The following is a 21,111-nucleotide window of genomic DNA, read 5'->3' as shown; positions in this document are numbered from 1 at the left end:
AAAAAGCTCTGAGGTGAAAATGGGCTTGGAATGTTCAAGAACAGCAAGAAGGCCAGCAGGGCTGGAGTAGTGAGCAAGGGAAAGAGTGACAGGCAATATGGTCAGGGAAGTCGTCTGGAAAGGACCCTGACTGGTAAGGCACAGTATCACCATGGGATTTAAGCCATGTGGTCTGCTGTCCCACGTGGAAGGAGGGATGTCCTACAGAATTCCTCTGAGGTAGTCCAGGTTGCTGCTGCCCAGAAAATGATGTAGTAAGTGGAAATAATGTAGGAAACAGAAATAAAAGTAGTCAGGACGAGCTTATTCAGAGAAGATTCTGAAACCCATAGCCCCACAAGCCCTTCTACTTTTCTATTTCTCTCTTTTTCTTAGAATCATAGTTAGAGGAAGCTGGAAGGGACCAAACAGACCTCCTGGTTGGTCCTTCTCCTTTTCCTGACACGGAAACTGAGGTCCACAGAAGGCATGAGATTTGCTGAAGGTTACTAAGTTCACTCAGTTCCCAGGTACAACTGGGACTGGAAACAAGGCTCTCCTGAATCTTAGCCCAAAGCTTTTTCACCACATCATGCTACCTCCCATGCTACCTTCATCTCAATTTCTGATTTACTTTTTGTTTTGGAGACACTCTAGTAATATATGCATCATAGAAAAATTGTACTTGATAAAATATTGGCCATTTCCTTAGAGGTATCTGACTTACACAGAAACCCTGATCTATGTTCATGGAATGTAACCATAAAGTGACAAAGATATTTTTTAATAAAAATATCAGTCAAATTAGTGTTGCTCTTTCAAGTAATTACTTTGGAAGATGATATATTTTAGTAATGCCATGTAACATTTCTGGAATCCTTCACTGGGCATATGAGTCATCCTTCTTTTATGAATTGTACCATCCATATTTCATTATACACACATTCCATCACTTATCACTTGTGCTATAATTTCTTGTTTATGTCAGTCTACCAGATTATACTGTGAGCACTTCAAACATGAAGACTTTGTCTGGATCATCTTTGTAGCTCCTTTCTTTGTTCACCATCAGATCCCATAAAGTTGTAAAAAGTGAATAAGTAAGTGATAATGACAGCACTTCATTTAAAGAAAAAATTGGGGAAGGGGGGGTAATATTATTTCCAATCCTATACCTGGAAGGAGAAGACCATCTGTTGCAGCAAATGTGTAAGCACAAAATCCCCGATACTGAATTAACAACTTGTCAAAATTTGCTGTTGTTTCTGGGAAAAGCCATTCTACTTTTCTGAAATCCGCCGGATGTACTCTATCTTCTGAAATGAAAGAGGAGAACAAGACAAACTTTATTCAATGAGACGAGTAAACAACCCAAGGAGATAAGCAGAAGAGACTGGCTGTTATATAACTAAAATAAATACAGATCAAGTTCATTCAAGATGGCGTAGCTCTTTATACTAGGTGGCAAAATACTTTGAATATGTTGCTTATATACTAACACTATTGCTTCTTGAAACAGTTGAGAATGTTCTGAGCAGAAAGAGTCACGGAAATATCTCTTAGTAACCTAATTTTAATAACAATATGTACAATTTTTGCGCTTCACACTTTAAAAAAATTCTTAGAAGTGTTGGTTCGTTTACCTATTTACATTTGATGATCAAATTGACTAAATTTTTTTACACAAATAAAACATGTATTTATAAAACATTGATCCCTGAGGTTCTCAGTTTTTGCAATCCTACCTACATTTCTTTGCCTGGCTCTATATCCAAAAAGCAGATACACAATGACTTTGTGGCCACAACTAGAAGTAAATGCATAATTTGGAGAAGACAAACCTTCCTTCTTTTTAACTGATACGCCTGAAAGCCCCAAACAGTGATGAGATGTGGCAAGTATAAATTAAATTATTTCAAAAGAACATTGGGTCTCCCAATTCACTGGAGCAGTAACTTGATAAACAGTGTTCTAGTGAATAAAAAATTTTGACGTATGGTGGGAAATGACACGTCTAAATTGGGTGCAAGTAAGCTGTCTTGCCGATATGGTTGAGTTTACTATCTATTTAGATATGCTGTTTTAATAAAATAAAATGAGTAGGAAAAACTTTAACTGGAAGGATGTTTTTGAGTCTCTTTGATTTGTTTCAGATTTTATGTATGCTACTAGTCTAAGAATGGAAATTAAAGCTACATTTTTGTTTTCCACTTTTATAAAAATCAAATTTGAAAAGGAAATTTAGAAAGTAAACTATCTAATTTCATTTTCTGGAAAAACTTTGTTTTTTAGGCAACAACTCAAGACCCAACCTGTATTTTGGCATTTCTCATGAATTTTAAGTTCTTTAAAACCGAAAAGACCAAAAAAGTAAAAAGAAGGTTATTGATAAAGACAGCCTTTCTATAAGAATCAATGCATCTCTTAAAGAGCCTAAAATAAGCTCAATTTTACAGGCATAAAATTTATTTATTTATAAATTTCAACCTCAGTCTGAGGTAGATACACGGCAAATATAATTTCAAAGAAATGGAGCTTTATTTATTTGCAAAAAACATAGCAAGGATTAATATCCTTTTTTACTAAAAGTCAATAATAAAATCATTAAGACTATAACAGAAACACAAAACCACAGAAAATCATTGTTAACCAAAACACTAACAATAACATTAAAAATGGTTATTGCTGGATAGGAAAATATTCAGTTTATATATTTTTTGTTTCCCACATTTTCTATAATGAACATTAGTACTCATAATCAAAAAAGATGTTCAATACTTGATCAGAAAGATATAACATGAAAACATTAAAACAAAAGAGTGACTTTATTCTAAATGTAATTTTAAAAGGAAGAAGAAATAGTGGATGATTTCTGTTACCCATATGTTCTTTCATTCTACACACATCAGTTTTCACAGTCACACCATCAAGAAGATCTTGCAGTACTTTCTCAGGAAAGAGTAGCTCATGAGCACCCAGAAATGGCTCAAGGTGAGTAGTTAAATTACTGAGGACACTAATCAAAACAGTTTCATCCTGAAAGCTGGTCCACAGATTGGAAAGTGCAATGAAGATGGGCTGAGGAAGAGAAAAAAAAAGTTCAAACTGTAACTTTAATAAAACTATAAGTCATTGTACTCTTAAAAATAAATACAACTTTTCATTTGTAAAGAAATTAATTCTTCCTTAAGACAAGTGCAAGTCTCATGAAGTTAGACAATAGAATCCAGATAGAAATTGGACTCATAAATTATGAGAAAATAAACTTGTATCTGAAACAAAGCATTTTATTTTGGTATGATTGTCATAAAGTTAATTTACTCAAAAAAGCCAAACACACTTGATCACCTAAAGTGAAAGATTTATGGATGCTCCACCTCAAAAGGTCAAGGAGAAAATACCTTCATTTTTAAAAAAAGCTAATATGACTCATTATAATTAGATTTGCTTGGCTCAATCTTGATTCAAAAGAATCTGGAAAGTGTAGAGACATATCTTGGGGCATGTCTTGTGAGCTGCAGGTTAAAGACTTTTGGTCAGTGAGATAAATGTTTTTTATTCATATTAAAGGTGACTGACTTATAGAACAAACAAAAAAAATTAATCAGGCCCTACTTATAAATGAAACAACTTAGCCTTTTGTTTCTCGGTTTTTAAAACGAAATATTTGGAATGGTTACAGAAAATTATCAGAGCCTCAAAATGCCCTATAAAATACTGCATGTGCATCTTATACCTCTTCGGGGCTACCAGATTTGCCCATAAAGTGGTGCAGATAATAAGAAAGTCAGTATAAGTATAGGCCTGGTAAACAAAGTGATTATTATCTATCTTTGCAGAAAGGTCACAAGTTATATCACCTTTTTGCTGGAGGTAATTTCTAACTGGCTACTGTGAACACATTTTCAACACTGCACTATGGATTATTTTTGCTGCCAATAGCCAACATTTTAGTAGCAATCGCTTACCAAAGGAATCCTCTCATCCAACTTATAGCATACTATTACTATAAAATAAGCATAAAGAACAGGATCAGCTTGTATAAAACTAATACTACATTTTTAGTAAGTAATAATTAATTAATAAATAATTCTAATTACTTCCTATTCCATTTTATAGAACTCAAAAGTATACTTTCCCTTAAAAAAGGTCAAAGTTGACAAATACTTACAAAGACTTGTGATGTTGGGACAGCCGTCTTTGATTTCACAGTCATTTTTAATTGTTCCAGCTGGGCTCCTAACTGCTTTACCATTATTTCCACTTCTTGAGCACAAGTAATTATATCCGACTGTGAAGATAACATAATTTGCATTAATATTTTTATAATTTCACTACAAAAATCATATGTGTTGTAACTCTACCTGCCCCCCCACATCCCCTTAAGGTCAGCTCAGTGAGAGCAGAGATTCTGCTCTGCATGGTATCCCCAGCACCAAGAACAGTACCGACATATGGATGGTGCTTGAAGTATTTGTTGGATGGATGAATCTTTTGAAATACAATGGCTATAATTTTTCTCAAATGTTTACAGGTATTCTTTGATATCCAGTATAATTGCATTCCCAAGAAGTGGATCCTATGACACAGCTTTGTATAGCTGTTATTTTCCCATTCCTCAATGATAAAATTAATGAAGTGTTCCTTTGAAAACTATTTTGATACCAAGATTTTTAAAAATTACATTCAAAAATGAAGAAAATCTAATGTACGACTAAAATTTCGCTATGTTACAAACTATTATATCAACAAAAAAATGAAGAAAATCTTAAAAACAAAGCATTGGAAAAAGCATATTTCTGATACAACAATTGTAATCTGAAAGTAAAGTGCTAAATGCCAAATCTGAAATAATTACTAATATTTATTCTATGTGCTAAGCACCATACGAAATACAAGTATAAAAAGGGATAAGTACAAATAAGAAAACCAAGGTATAGAAGGTAAGTAAATTGCCCAAGGATATACAGCTAATAAGGGGTAGAATGGTTCTACCCCAGACCATCTGAGCCCAGAGCCCTGCTCTTACCTACTATATGCACTGCCTAAGATGTGGCCAGAAATGGCAGTGGTACAGGTTTATTGGTACAGTATAAAAGAGTGACATTTATTTGAAGAGAAAAAAAGTGCCTTTGAGTTCTCAGATATCTGTGTGCTTTACTAGACTACTTTTAAATGACAAAAATAATTAATTTATAAGAACTAGAAAATATTATTACTGTATTTCAATTAAAAAATTTTTTATTCAATGTGCATCCTGTTTTAATCTTACCCATTCTACTCTTTAAGCATCTTCCCTCCTCTTGCTTTACTCTTCCATACAATATTATCTATCCTATCTAGTAGGTCTCTTGTCTACCCACAGACTATTTTTCCCTCTTGTTAGTTTTATTTTAGGAATCAAATATGAAAATGCAGTCTTTTTAGATTTGTGCAACAGCAAGAAACAGAAATAAATCTGCATATGTTCTCCAAAGTAAAAGTTACATTCAACACATAACACTTATTAAAACCTATAACTGAAGATACTCTAGACCTCTTCCCCCAAGCTATGTTTGCAGGGGCCATTCACAGATAGGCATGCAGAACTTCTTGATTTTTTTCTGATAATGTCCTAGAGTAATCACTCTGTTTACACTTTATCAAAAAGAACTTGTTTACAACTATGTAGAATTTAAGTTGTAAAGTTAGTCCTCACAAACGAATGGCAAGATATGCCCTGCTCACGGGTTGGAAGAATTAATATTGTTAAAAAGTCCATACTAGGCAAAGCAATCTGGATTCAGTGCAACCCCTATCAAAACTGCAATGGCATTTTTCAAAGAAATAGAACAAACAATCCTAAAATTTGTATGGAACTACAAAAGACCCAGAAAAGCCAAAGCAATCCTGAGAAAGAAGAACAAAGCTGATGACTTCACACTTCCTGTTTTCAAATGATATTACAAAGCTACAGTAATCAAAACAGTATGGTATTGGCATAAAAACAGACACATAGACCAATGAAATAGAATAGAGAGCCCAGAAATAAACCCACACATATAAGGTCAATTAATTTATGACAAAGGAGTAAAGAATATATAATGGGGAAAAGGACAGTCTCTTCAATAAATGGTGTTGGAAAAAACTGGACAGGCACATGTAAAAGAATGAAACTGGATCACTATCTTACACCATACACAAAAATCAACTCAAAATGGATTAAAGACTTGAACATAAGACCTGAAACCATAAAACTCCTAGAAGAAAACTAGGCAGTCACCTCCTTGACATCAGTCTTGGTGATGATTTTTTCGATTTGACACCAAAAGCAAAGGCAACAAAAGCAAAAATAAACAAATGAGATTACATTAAACTAGAAAGCTTCTGCACAGCAAAGGAAACATTCAACAAAATAAAAAGGCAACCTACTGAACGGAAGAAAATATTTGCAAATCATATAGTATTTGATAAGGGGTTAATGTCCAAAATATATAAAGAACCCATACAATTCAATGGCAAAAAAACACAAACAATCTAAAAGTGGACAGAGGATCTGAATAGATATTTTTCCAAAGAAGACAAACAGATAGCCAAGAGGTACATGAAAAAGTGCTCAACATCACTAATCATCAGGGAAATGCAAAGCAAAACCATAATGAGATATCACTTCACACCTGTGAGAATGGCTAATATCAAAAAGACAAGAGGGGCCGGCCTGGTGGCATAGTGGTTAAGTTCTCGTGCTCCTCTTCAGTGGCCCGGGGTTCACAGGTTTGGATCCCAGGCACAGACCTACACACCGCTTATCAAGCCATGCTGTGGCAAGTGTCCCACATATAAAGTAGAGGAAGATGGGCACGGATGTTAGCCCAGGGCCAATCTTCCTCAGCAAAAAGAGGAGGATTGGCAACAGATGTTAGCTCAGGGCTAATCTTCCTCACACACATACACAAAAAGACAAGAAATAACAAGTTTTGGCGAGGAAGTGGAGAAAAGGGAACACTTGTGCACTGTTGGTGGGAATGGAAACTGGTGCAGCCACTATAGAAAACAGTATGGAGGTTCCTCAAAAAATTAAAAATGGTACTACCATATGACCCAGAAATTCCACTTCTGGGTATTTATCCAAAGGAAATGAAAACACTAATGAGAAAAGATATCTGCACCCCCATGTTCATTGCAGCGTTATTTACAATAGCCAAGACATGGAAACAACCTAAGTATCCATCAATAGATGAATGGATAAAGAAAATGTGGTATATACATATAATGGAATATTATTCAGCCATAAAAAAGAAGGAAATCCTGCCATTTCCAACAACATGAATGCACCTTGAGGGCATTATGCTAAGTGAAACAAGTCAGAGAGAGAAGACAAACATCATATGATCTTACTTACATAAGGAATCTAAAAACAGTTTTTAAAAACCGAGCTCATAGATACAGAGAACAGATTGGTAGTTGAAATAGGCAGGGGATGGGGGTGTGTGAAACAGGTGAAGGCGGTCAAAATGTACAAACTTCAAGTTATAAGACAAGTCCTTGGGATGTAATGTACAGCATGGTGACTATAGTTAACAATACTGCATTGTATATTTGAAAGTTGCTAAGAAAGTAGATCTTAAAAGTCTCATTACAAGAAAAAAAAATTTGTAACTATGTGTGGTGAAGGATGTTAACTAGACTTACTGTAGTGATCATTTTGCAATATATACATATACCAAATCATTATATTGTACACCTGAAACTAATTAACGTTATATGTCAATTATATCTCAATTTTTAAAAAGGCAGTTTCACTTAAGAGTAGCTGTGATGATGCAGTAAAAGGTATTAGTTTTATTAAATCTTGATCCTTAAGTACACAGCTTTTTAATACTCAGTGTGATAAAATGGAAAAGTACATATAAAACACTTCTACTACATATTAAAATGGGTAGTTCTCTCGAGGAAAACATTTATATGATTGAATTGCAAACTGAACTAGCCTCTCCTCCACAACAGTAGAACATCATTTTTACTTGAAGGAACAACTGACAAACTATGATTTTTGAGTCTTAGCTATTTGGCAGATATTTTCTTTAAAGTGAACGAAATGAGTCTGCCACTCCACGAAAACAATAGTTTTTGTTGCCAACGATAAAATTCACATTTTGAAAAACTTGTATCTGCTACCATGAACTTGACAGCATCCTGACACTTAAAAAGATATTTCTTATGAGATTGTTGGTAAAAAAAAATAATAAAGTTAGTCCTCTAGGAATGCTTGCTATCACTTAAAAAATTCCTTTTCAGCAGTCAAAAAATACTTGGGGAAAGCATGTGATCCCAGCGTGCTGCTTCTCCTCCCCCTCTCCCTTTTTAATTTATAAGTTCCTCGTATTTTGTTCCATGGATGTTTTTCGATAAGTCTAAAAAAAAGACACAAATTCCACCTAACTGATTTTTCACTTGCATTATCAGGAAAAATCAAGAAGTCCTGTGTTGTCTCTTCTGTGAATGAGCCCTGCAAATATCACTTGGGGAAGAAAGTCTACAAAAGCCTTTCTTAAACATTTTAGGAAATGTTACGCGTCGACTATTCCTTGCATAATGACAGTAAGCAGCTTTCTGTCTTTGGTGACTGCCTTGCTCTTCAGAAGCCCACAAAGGATGGAATTCTGTTTTCTCAGCTAACCCAGTCAACAAGACTGTGATCGCCCCTCCCTTTTCTCTTCCAGAATATCTGAATTTGTTCACTGCAGCCGATAAAGTCCTGAACAAAATAAAATAAAATAATTCACTATCTTATCTAGGCTATAAGTGGATTTTTAAAATGTTTGCATAAACAGAATGTAGCATTGGCAAAAGAAAAAAATTTTTAATTAAAAGCAATACTTCAAGAAATTATATAATTAATAGACTAGATAATTAGATTTAATAGATTAACAGATTATTAGATTTAGGAATCTAAATTCAAATAATGTGACTTTAAAAAAGATAGCCCTAGATCTCATAGATAGGAAAAAGTCTCAGCTAAACACAAATTAACATATTTTATAACCTAGAGACAATACTGGTTAAACCAATATCCATTCTGTAATACTCAACCTTAACTGTAACCAAGGTAGACTGATGGGAGAAGACTGAATAGTTAAAAAACACAACAAAAAGACACACTGATTAAGCAGCCAAGAGTCAGAAGATTACGAGAGCTCATCCAGACCCTGACTGAAGTTAGTATGAAATAGTCATGAAGAGTCCTAAGATCAGAGTGTTAACTTTCTCAATATGAGCAGCAAAGGGCTTGGAAATGAGATATTATCTAGAAAAATAAGAGCTCTTCAGCTTGTGCCCCTACCGAAACGAAATCAGAGCTGTTGTGCTAAAGCCCTAACAACGATGATGGCAATAATAAACATCACTGGTGGCAGCGTCGTCATCGCCATCATCATCAATTTATTGAGCTCTTACTATGTGCCAAGCACTGTTCTACCTTATTTACATAGTAGAGACTACCAATAACCCCATTTTACAGATGTGGAAACCAAGGCACACAGAAGTTAAGCAACTTCCTCAAAGACAGATTTAGTAAGTGGCAAAGTCAGGATTGGAACCCATGCAGTCTGGCTGCAGAGCCCGCACTCATCACTTATACACTCTACTCACTGTCCCTCTAGCTCTGAGAGTGAGAATTCCAATGAGAACTTCAGACTGTAAGTTAGTTGGTTGAATATAATTCACAATTAAAAGCTGTGAGAAGATACTATATAATGATATCTCTTCTGAACACAGATAACAAAAGTAAATGTGAGGTTCTATTCCTGTGGACCTGTATGCACTTCAAGATAAACTGACTGTAAAATCTCTTAGTATCTAACTAGTTACATAAGGCTGAGAGCCACAAGTCAATGTTAGGGGAACATCGACCCTAAAGAATGATTTGGTTTGGAAGAGCTGATTTAGAGCCCTCTCTTCTGAAGGCAATTACATAGTGGGTCAGTTGTGAGGATCACTCCTCATTTGCTGCAATGAAGTCATGTCATCTGGATATTTATCTTTCTACTCTCGGCAGTGGAGGTAAGAAGAGAAGACAGACCAAGTACACCAAAAGTAATATCAAGTCATTAAGATACGAGTCAAAAAGAAAGAGGACCAGAATACATCCTGTTCTACCCCTTAAGACATTAGTATTCACTCATACAAAAGACAGCTCCACTGATCCTGAGTATTATGGGTATTGGAAAGTAGAGGCTGTGTAAAGTAAACAGTGATCCATGGGATGGATGTGTTAACTCAATGGGGGAATCCTGTCACTATGTGTACATATACCAAACCATCATGTTGTACATTTTAGACATCTTACAACTTTATTTGTGACTTACATCTCAATAAGGCTGGGAGGAAAAAACAAAAAAAAAAACAGTGGGAACACAGCTTTCTGTCAAGATGTAGTTAACAAACTGTGTTCCCTGGAACCCTAGGGTGGCATGGGGATGTTCTTTGGTGAGAAGCTCTTCCAATCCTTTCATCTAAATACCTGTTTTATACTTTTAGGATTCTGAGTAAGCTTCCATCTGAAAGAAAGTGCTCTCTGCTCAAAAAAAGTTTAAAATCACCACTTCACCATATGTTCCAACTCTTTGGGGATATTGTTTGGCTTGTTCATTATATCTAAAAACATCAGAAATAAAAATCTTTTCTACCAATTTTTACAGTAAGAATAATTACATAAAAATTATTTGAGTGCCAACTACCCGCCAAACAACACGTTAGACACTTGCTCTGAATTAAAACAAACAGTGCAGTATTACCTACACACACATCCCACTGCTTAACTATAGCATGGTAACAATCATGCTACTGAGCACCAACGAGAATAGACAACTATATAAAATCAATATATTTTCATTAAAATCGAAATCCAACTTCCCCATTTCTATTTCAGTTCCTGGTCCTACAGATGCAATATAAACCGTGCAGTTATTAAGGTCACCTTCTTTATCAGTGACCTCGTCCTACCTTTTGTTTTAGCCCCATAATATATAAAGAGGCTGTATTCTATGGAAAAGGCCAGATCTTACGACATTAACTCACCAAAATGATCTGAAGGAAGATCTCGTATTGCCGCACATTATATAGTGCTTCTTTTAGCATATACGGCTGAAGTTCCTTACTCATGAGCGGGTTCTTGCTTACTTTCTCAAGGATGGCCGTGTAGCGGTATGCCTGGTCCTGGGCAATCTGAAGTTGGGAGTCAATATGCTGAGTGGTGGCTGGGATTGCTTCACGTAGAATAGCTGGCACTGTTTTAAAAGGTATATTAAGAAAGACATGAAGGAATCTAAAAAGAATTAAGAAGAAAGAGCCTAGAAAGTGGTCATATTTTGAACATTAGGTAGGTATTTTTCTCAACCAAATTAATAATAATAAGGCACATATTTCACGGGTCCTGCACCATGAAGGAAAGAATCAAAAAAAACCTGTCCAAACAAAAGATATTGTCAGAATGACAACAGTTAGAACAGATCAGCTCTTGTCACTAAAATATAGAAGAGTTGAAAGAATAGGTAGGCTCTGGTATCACATGTGGCTGACCGCGGGCCTCTAAAAAAAGCCACTCTCTCTCCCCTTCTGTATATCTTCTTTTCTATTTGTAAAAAAGAAAAAAAGGTGTATGACTTAAGAAACTCATCGGGCTACTGAAAAATAATAGAATAGTCTAGCAAGATAGGAAACTTTATGAAGAATGGGAATTTGACTTTTTAGAACAATTTTTAAAATGCAAAAAATTACTGTATTGTACCAGATCAGTGATCTGGTAAAAGACGCTAACCCCTTATCAGGGGGCCTATATGCGTACCCAATTCATAAGGAAGTTACTGCTACTGGTAGGCCCTTGATCAAATATTTCATGAGTACTTTCGCACTATAGATAAGGAATGCACTAAGTATGTAACAGCAGAGTAAATGTTCCCGAATTTACAGATTTGCAGATGTCTCCTCTTGGACCTCTCATTCCATTAACTGCATCAGCAACTGTTCTTGGGATGATTTTTATGTTTTAAATCACTGAGTTTTACTCCGTTTGGTTATCTGACTTGGAGTAAAGCACACAAAGCCCCACTGAACTGGGAGGCTGGCCTCTGGGCAGCCCCTCACTCCTTTCACTGGTTCACTCTCCCATACTAGCTTCACTGAACACAAAACTTAAAGTCTTACCCCAGCAAAATTAAAAATTACTCTACATTATGAACAGTAACTAAGGTACAGTCAAAGCTATAAACCTTAAATCTAAGAATGCCAGCGGTGTATTGGGTATTATTTTCCTCTTGTGCAAGTTAAATTTTAAACCTGCATAACCTATAGGATTAACCTAATGATACACCTACAGTCATCAACGCCTCCTCCTCCCTTTCCACAGTCGCGGTTAAATAAACGAATTCCAGTGACAATCATGGTGAGTTCTTTCAGCTGGCGCTCTTTGTCCTTCTTAGAAAGAGTTAGAAATGTCCCAAGCTCAGCCTGAGGAAACACACTCTGCAGGGCAGCTAAAAGAAACCATAAAAAGGACAACAAAATAGTAGAATAAAGGTAGAATTTAAATCACAAGTTTCTTTCAGCAGAAAGTTAAGAGGCCTGTCTTCACAGGGTTACTTATAGGATTTTTTACATTTCTGATACCTGATTCTAGAATACACAGCAAAATGTATCATATACCAAAGCTGGGCTACTGAAATTAATTTCAATAAATTAATAATTATAATTAACTAATAAATTAATTTCAATAATTAAGCACCCATCAGTAATTTTTTGGCAATGGGCATTAAAACAAACTAATTAGGGCTCCGAGTAGAAAACTCGATGCTTTAAAATAATTATGAGAGAAATCCACAGGAAGGTTAGAGATCTTGCCTATTCCTTATCCTAAAGTATGAAAGCAGCAAGTATCTCCTGAGGATAAAACAGTGTCCTTTTCCAACATCCATTAGGTGAGACTCAATTCCTTTCACCAGTATGAAATCTCCCTTTCCAGCAGTCCTCATCACCCAATCAGCCTGGTACTCTTAATCATACTGCCAATGTTTCTCTAATGAGGAGTAACACGTCCCTAGATACATACAGCTCTAAGAAAGTTAACAATATCCACATTCCAGAGGTGCTACTCGAGTTTTAGATTTGATACTAAAAGGAGTCTGGGTAAGTTTTAACCTCTTATTTGTGCTGATATTTTTTTCAGATAAAAAGGAAACTTCATATTTTATAAGATACGATGTTCATATATTTGCACTTATGGAATGGAAATTGTGTCTATTTTTTACCTGTTGCCTCTCTGACAACCTTGATATCTGTAGGGGATCCGAGCCCAGAGCGCAGTAACACGTAGCTGACAATCTTTCGGTAGAGGCTTTCCAATTCTTCTCTGGCACATGCTCTGTTATCTGTAATTTCTCTGCTAACAGAGCCTAATCTAGACTCCAGGACCCGGTGATGTTCTTCAAGAAATTCCTCTAAAATTGGCAAAGGACAATATTCCATATATTTGATACTTAGGATTCTTCTCACATAAGAAAGTAGGACCAGACAAAAAAATGGCGTGGGTATGGTAATTCTACTGCACAAAAACAAATATTTTCTTAACATGTAGTAATCAAAATAAAAAATAAACAGTGGCCAGAACGTAACTTCAAGAAAAAAATTTAGTAGGAAAGATTTATTACAGTGATATAAATGGCATACTTTGTCAAAACACATATGACTTTAAGCAGACAATCCAAACAGTAATATCAGGGCTAAAATATCCCAATTAAGCAGAAAATATACACGATAAGTTATAACTTATAGTTAACATATAGTTAAACACATAAATACATGTACTATAAACATGTACGCTATACGTAAGTATATGTAGTATACTATACAGAAGCACATATAAATATACATATATAGTGTATAGTCCCGTTCAATTGTATGTATTTCTGTTTTAGTTCTAGATAAATTTCCTTTGAATAGCATTACTGATAATATGATGGATCAAGAAGTGTATCCTTCTCCCTTCTTCCTGTGATACGACGAGGTCTAGGCTTAATTGTGGCAGAAGCCACAATTCATAAGCAGTACAATTCTTGCAACTAACTCAATAAGACACCCTATTTTACTATTACAAGGGCAATAATTAACATATCAACCACGCACAGTTCATATCTATAATATTACCACAAAAACAACTCAAACTTTTTGCAAATTAAGAAAATCTGAATCACAATGTCATCATCAATTCCATGATTATTTATTGCTTTAAAATTTCATCATTATTAAGCCAAAAAGCAAGATACATGATTTTACATGTGTAGCATAACTGAAAGTTCAATACACAGAGGGAAAAAAAGAAAAGACAACAAAAATCACCAAATGGTTAAAAATGGTTTCAATACAGTGAGGTAGATGCAGTCTAGTCTATACAGGAATTTATTTCCTTTTTCTCTTGTTTCCAGTTTGTCTTTAATGTATGCATCAAAAAACTATTCACATAAGGAAATACGTTCTAAACTTAAATTTCCCATCATTCACTTCATTTTTGGGTAGTTACATAATTTACGTAGGTATTATAAGACAATAATATAAACCCGGAACAAAAAAAATCAACGAATTAAAAACATTTAACTTCAATGGGCTGGTTGTTTTAATTTCTAATTATTACATATTAGTGGTGTAACAGTTAAAACTCAATAGACTTGGAAACATAATTATTCTGGGCATAATAATTAGAATTTACTTTTAACACTCACAAAGGCCTTTGGTGTTTTTCTCATTTAGCATTTCCAACATTATCATATTCTTTAAAGTTGGAAATAATTTCAAAAGATAGACAAAAAAATTAAATTTTTCATTGTCAACTAAATGAAGTCCTTATTACTAAAATATAATATGAATCTTTTTAAAAAAGCTATCAAAATAGGTAGATATATGTTACCTCGACTTGTATAATTCATGTCAAAGTAGACTTGCATCTTAATGGTGTCCAGGGATGGATTTTTACTATCCAATAGCCGAGTCACACAAAGCTAGAAAAGAATACCCCATGAATGCTTCTAGTTACATATTCCAAAACAATTAGAAGTATTTCCTAAAGCCATTTTGAAAAATAAAGGGAAACATCAAAGCAATAGTTTCTGATATTTATCTACCAATAACCCCTTTTATTATTATTTTTCCCTTTGAGGACTTCATGCTTTATACCTTACCCAACCAATACCATTTATTAAGTAATAAGTTATTTCCCCTGAGTTAACCAATGTCACCATACCCAGGTGGCTAATAGTCTAGTTGAAGGCAAGAAACTTGACATTTTGGTTGGTCTATGCGATCTGAATGTGAGTAAATGTTCCACGAAGCTTATGCTCCTATCTAGAGCTCTTCTGGAGTTCCTCATTACTATTTATTCGAGCCTTGAACAACACTCCTTCTTTGCTGTATGCCAGAGGTCACATGCATTTTATAAAAAACTGCTGCAGCTACCCTCCTCTGCTCACAAAATTTCTCTGCCTCTGCCTTCTGTTTCAAAATTTCTTCCCCTGGTCTGTTTTCTCCTATTTGCCTCCCACCCCCCTAAATGGCTCATTCTCCTTCTCGGCTTTACCCCTTTAGATTAGATGATCACCCTGGATCTTTCTTTTCTTCTCTCTTCTCTTTTCCATCACCCCACCCCTCTCGTTCCCGTCTCACTCCCTAGGCTTTATATCTGTAGCTGGCAGACACATGGGCAGCATTACCCTCAACCACCTCCCGAGAGCACCAACCCTGCTTTCCTGGGAAGAGGGAGAAGAGAATGCAAGAGTGAGGACTGGACACTCTGTTTTTACGGAATCTGTGCACCTGGATCCCTCCAGATAGAGAAGTACTGTTCTAAACACAGACTTTACAAAGATCAGCTCATCCACGTGATTTTCAATTGAGAAAGGAAATAATCTTTGTCACTTGAATTATGATACATATTGACAGTAAATGTACCTGTCACATTAAAAGTATATTGAGCTAGATTCTTTCCAATTTAGTTGAGTTAGAGGAGAAAAGAAAAACTCTTTTTGAGCCACAAAAGGAGAAAAACGTATTCTGCCCCTCCTTGGTTATCCTCCACGGCTTTCCAATAAAATTTCTGACTGATCATAGTCGTTTTCCCTACTGCTAAGAATAGGCTTTATGCCACATTTAAACTCAGCAAAGAAAGACCCAGCTCTAGGCTGCCCTGGAGAAGCACCAAGTCTCTACCGCATAGTCACCCTAACAACACACTCCCCAGCGGCAGCTTCAGAAGCTCTTCCTGACCCCTCCAGCACCTGCAGACAGGCCTGTGCTCCACTAATCGCTGGCTGTGAGAGAAGATGGGGATGATCAAAATTTTCTCTGCCATTTATTTGAGCCCAGAAAATATCCATGTACAAGTTTGGGGGAGCTTGCTTCAAGTCCTTTGTGTGAAGGAGGGAATTCAAATCATTAACCCCAGGAGAAAAAAAATTAATGTTGAATTTTTAGGAAATACATTTAGGAATACTTAGAAAATAAATATTTAAACACCTATATTCAGTGAGTCAAACTTAAAACATACGAAAAGGGCCGGCCCCATGGCTTAGTGGGTAAGTGCGCGCGCTCCGCTGCTGGCGGCCCAGGTTCGGATCCCAGGCGCACACCGACGCACTGCTTGTCCAGCCATGCTGAGGCCGCGTCCCACATACAGCAACTAGAAGGATGTGCAACTATGACATACAACTATCTACTGGTGCTTTGGGCAGAAAAAGGGAAAAAAAGGAGGAGGATTGGCAATGGATGTTAGCTCAGGGCTGATCTTCCTCACCAAAAAAAAAAAAAAAATTAATGATGTCTGAAGTTACTGCCTTTTTAGTTCTTAAAACTGGTTTCCAGGCACATCTACTTGATTTCTAACTATGAAGTATTTTGCTTTGGCTTCACTTTTTCCTTTAGAATTGAAAAACACAGGGCCGGCCCCCTGGCTTAGTGGTTAAGTGCGTGCGCTCCGATGCAGGCGGCCGGGGTTCGGATCCCGGGCGCGCACAGACGCACTGCTTCTCCAGCCATGCTGAGGCCACGTCCCACATACAGCAGCTAGAAGAATGCGCAACTATGACATACAACTATCTACTGGGGCTTTGGGGGAAAAATAAATTAAAAAAAAAAAAAAGAATTGAAAAACACAAATTACATTGAATCAAAAATTATATGAATTTCAATTTAGTACTGTATAATTTTACAGCATATGACAAGTCAGTTAATAATGTTTTCAATGTAATATTAGATTAATAACAAGATGTCTCGAAAATACGGTGGCAGACACTAATACCTACCAGTATTCATACCCCTCCTTCCTGACTAACAGAGCCCCAATTTGGATTGGGGCAAAGATTTGTCCAGCTAAAAAAGAAGGAAAAACTCAATGTCCCAGGCTCACTTGCAATATCATTCTGGTCAATAAATGTAAGCAGACAGGAAGGATTCTGGGAAAGCTATTTGTAGGGGCACTAGCCTACGTGCTCTATAACAACCATGTGTCCTTCTGGCTTCCCTCTGGGCAGGATGCCCACCGACTGGGAATTGTAACAATCGAGGGCCTGGCCAACTGGGATCTTAACTTATCTCACTCAAACAACATCATGTCGTAAAGGAACACAGAGCCCTTCCACAGGAGCTACTCTTCCTGGGAACGCTGGTGGTACCAAGGACAGTCCCTCTTGGCAAGCACACAGTCTTTGTCCCCTTGCCTATATAAGCAGCTGTAGCAGATGCAGGTGCACAATTCAGTCCATCCAGCCATCACTGGACATTCCCTGTAAGTCCCAATAAACCTATATGTCTCTTATACTGTCTCCGGGTCTTTACTTCAGTCGCTCCGCAACCTATCCCGATTGCTCATGCAACAGGGTGTGTGGCCAGACACTATTATTTTCTGGAGAGACAGTGACAGACCCAATTGGCACACACATTTTGCCTTTTATCCTCTCCTCCTTATACCTGCCTAGAGGTGGAGAGCTATCTTGTGACCATGGGATGAAAGCCATATGCCCAATGGTGACGCAGGAAGCCAGGAAAAACAGCCCATGTACCTTCAGACTTTGTGTTATGAGAAAAGATAAATCCCTCATTTGTTTGCACTACTATTTGGTGGGTTTTTGTTTCATGGAGCTGAAGGCAATAATGTCTAACACAAACACTGTATTTAGAACTACAAATAAATAATTCAAAATTTGAGAATTGTTAGATAATCACCTTAACAAGTTTCTGCACATCACTTTTTATGAGGGTCCTATCCACGTTAAAGCCATTACTTGGATCCAGGACCACAGCTTTCACCTGAGAGTAGGAAAGAGTTCATTAAATAATTATATTTCATATTATTATGAAATTAGTTTAATACATTTCCATTTTTAAAACACTGCCTCTTGATTACTCAAGGGTTGATTATTCAGCTGATTTTCTTATTACCCAACTCATCAGCACTTTTGTTAGAGTCTGAAGAAAGAAAACAATAAACATCAAATTTGAATATGAGCTAAAAAAATTATATGGAGAAGTAAGTTGAAAGCAACGGCTAGGTTTTAGATTGGGAAACTATTTGAATATTTTAGCATATTTTTATTGTGTACTGTTAAACCAAAACAAGAATAGAGAGACCAAAGCAACGAATAATTTTTACAACATCGAACAAAAATACATGTAAAAAAAACCCTCTAACACAGGACATTACTGATGTTTCTAAAGCTCATTAAGCTTCTAAATCAGTCTTTATAAATCTAGAACTGACATGCTTTATAGACCTCTAAAAAATATTTTTTACTAACTTGTCTGATGATTTCAATATACTTTCAACTGAATAACATTTAGGAAAGCTTCACAAAATTTTAGGAGGAAAATAGGCACCACTTAAAAACATTTTTTAATAAAGCAGTAATTCACAAAAATATTCATTCTTACCATAAAAGCAACCAGAGTTTCAGAAACAATCTCTCCATGGGCTGCACATTCTTGTCCTATTTCTCGAATGATATTCTTTATAACACTTTCTGCCTGAGTGGGAGGCATTTTGGCTAAATAAACCAATGATTGGTTTTTAAAAATTGTATTTATATATTATTCTTCCCTCTGCAGATTTCTCCACTATTATATCTGTAAAGAGTCATAATATTATTAACTTATTAGTATTTATTTATTAGCATCTAGGCCCCTCCTGTTTTTCATTAGTTAGTTCTGTATTTATAAAAATGAGACTCAGAGAGAGAGCAACTGGGACTTCAAATGATTGAGACATTTCCTCTTTATTTAAATAATGGTGGTCACCAACAGTACGCTAATATCGAGATATTTTTAAACTTAAAAAAAAAAGCTAAATAGTAGGTGGGCAGAATTAATGCGAAAGCCCAACCCCATCTGCGTAGGCGGCAGAGTACAGCTTGAAAGAGGAAATGCTTATCCTACCACGTTCACTAAATAACCTTTTATAATAGACTCTTGGAAGACAATTCTTGCTCAGATCATCTAAATTCTCTTTCCTGCACACCCAAGTTGGAGTCTAGACTTAATCAAAAACATAAAAGCAAGAAATCAAAACATATTATGAGGGTTATGCATGCTGGAAAAAAATGAACTCCTGCTTATTAATTCCTTTTACTATAAACCAGGAAAAGCTGGTAGGTTTTAATGGTCACTGAGTTTCCTGATTTTCCTGAGCACAGAGAAACAGCATGTAGAGAGTAACAAAGGCTATCGCAGGTAGATAAAGCTAACTCGCAGCATTATTAGTGGTCAGGTCAGGTAGCACTTGGCATTCTGTCCAGTAGAACCACACTGCCTGGGTTCCATCGTGACCGGACCATTGTCTAGCTGAGACCTTGGGCGTTTGCTTCATCTCTGTGAGGCGGTTTCTTCATCTGAAAAATATAGATACGACACCACCCTCTTCCCAGAGTCGTCGCGAGGACTAAGCGAGTTCTGTACATTGAGTGGTTACAACAGTGTGAGATACAAGGTACGCGCTTAAAACAGCAGCTTGTACCAAGAACGCTAGCGCCGCGCATCCGTGTCTGCGTGCCAGCACGAGCGCGGTCGGGCACCCTGCAGGCAGTCCCCTCAGTACCCACCCCGCCCCACTCGCCGGAGCTCTAAATCTCCCGAGGTCTGCCCGTCGGGGGCGCGAGCCGGGCGCAGCAGACACGAGACGACTGCGGCGCCGGCGCAGTGCAGGTTTGAAGTCAGACCTGAGGACCCGAGCGCCTCCGGCCGGAAGTGACTGCGGTTTCCGCTCGGCGGCTGCGCCGCGCAAGTGCTGGCTGACAGTTAAATCGCAGCGAGAGTGGACGGGACGCTCCGGCGGCACCGGCTCTCCCCGCTGCCCGACGCTCGCCTCCTGGCAGGGCACACCGCCGGCTCAAGGGCGCGGAGGAGCCCCGAGTGGGCTGACCTTGACCGGAATCGAGAGCTAGAGCCGTGTCTCTCCGATTCTTCCCCGGGGTCTTTGCCGGGGCCTTCTGGGCAGCTGGGCGCTCTCCGCGTCTGCCGTGTAACCATGGAGAGCGAACGCTAGGGCCGAGGGGGCGGGGCCAGGGCGTGGCAGGGTCAAGGGGGAGGCGTGGCTGGTCCCAACCTGGAAAGTCTTTCCCGTGAGGATGGGTGAGACGATCTTTAAAAAACAAGAACAAAAATACAATACAGAAGGACCCAAACCCCAGGCAGAAGAAACCTCAGTGGTTAACGGTGTCACACACAAGATTTCTTAAACAAGAGTATTAACTTGCTAGCGTGGGAAATTATACAGCGTTTAAAAAAGGAGGCGTGGAGGGGGGCCCGGAGACAGAAGCCAGTTCGGAGAGGATGGGAAAACGGAGGGGTTTTATCGTTGAGAAATGGAGTTCATATAAAAGCATCTAGTTTTTAAAAAGGTCGCAGTTTAATTTCATGTCCCGTTGTTTAAAGAAAGTAACAGGATGGACATTCAAGAAGCACGTGGTGACACATCCCTGTCTGGAGCTGAGACGAGAGGTTTTGTCTCTTAACAATAATGTTCCTTAGGCCCGCCTGCTGACATGAAATTATGAAACAGGATTAAACTGACGTTAGAAACAGAGCATCAAACAACAAGGTTTTTTTTTTAACAGGCTACTGCCA

At 37.2% G+C, this 21,111-nt stretch overlaps 1 protein-coding gene across 1 annotated transcript in view; it reads right to left on the bottom strand.

The window, feature by feature from the left end:
• The window catches only part of CFAP206 (cilia and flagella associated protein 206), a 32,070-nt gene extending 11,601 nt beyond the window's left edge, over positions 1-20,469 (bottom strand). Inside the window, exons 1-10 of the mRNA XM_087443739.1 lie at positions 20,205-20,469; positions 18,925-19,116; positions 18,220-18,303; positions 14,915-15,005; positions 13,263-13,451; positions 12,333-12,491; positions 11,038-11,246; positions 4,151-4,270; positions 2,859-3,057; positions 1,155-1,295 (exon numbers count right to left, since the gene is read on the bottom strand). Of these exons, the coding sequence (XP_087299865.1) occupies positions 1,155-1,295; positions 2,859-3,057; positions 4,151-4,270; positions 11,038-11,246; positions 12,333-12,491; positions 13,263-13,451; positions 14,915-15,005; positions 18,220-18,303; positions 18,925-19,032 (1,300 nt within the window). The 5' untranslated portion in view covers positions 19,033-19,116; positions 20,205-20,469. The remainder of the gene's footprint in view (positions 1-1,154; positions 1,296-2,858; positions 3,058-4,150; positions 4,271-11,037; positions 11,247-12,332; positions 12,492-13,262; positions 13,452-14,914; positions 15,006-18,219; positions 18,304-18,924; positions 19,117-20,204) is intronic.
• Positions 20,470-21,111: the final 642 nt, after the last annotated feature.

This window comes from Ceratotherium simum, chromosome 19, assembly GCF_057802395.1.
Source record: "Ceratotherium simum simum isolate JZ-2026a chromosome 19, ASM5780239v1, whole genome shotgun sequence".
Taxonomy (NCBI): Eukaryota; Metazoa; Chordata; class Mammalia; order Perissodactyla; family Rhinocerotidae; genus Ceratotherium; species Ceratotherium simum.
This window is presented reverse-complemented; position numbering and strand designations above follow the sequence as displayed.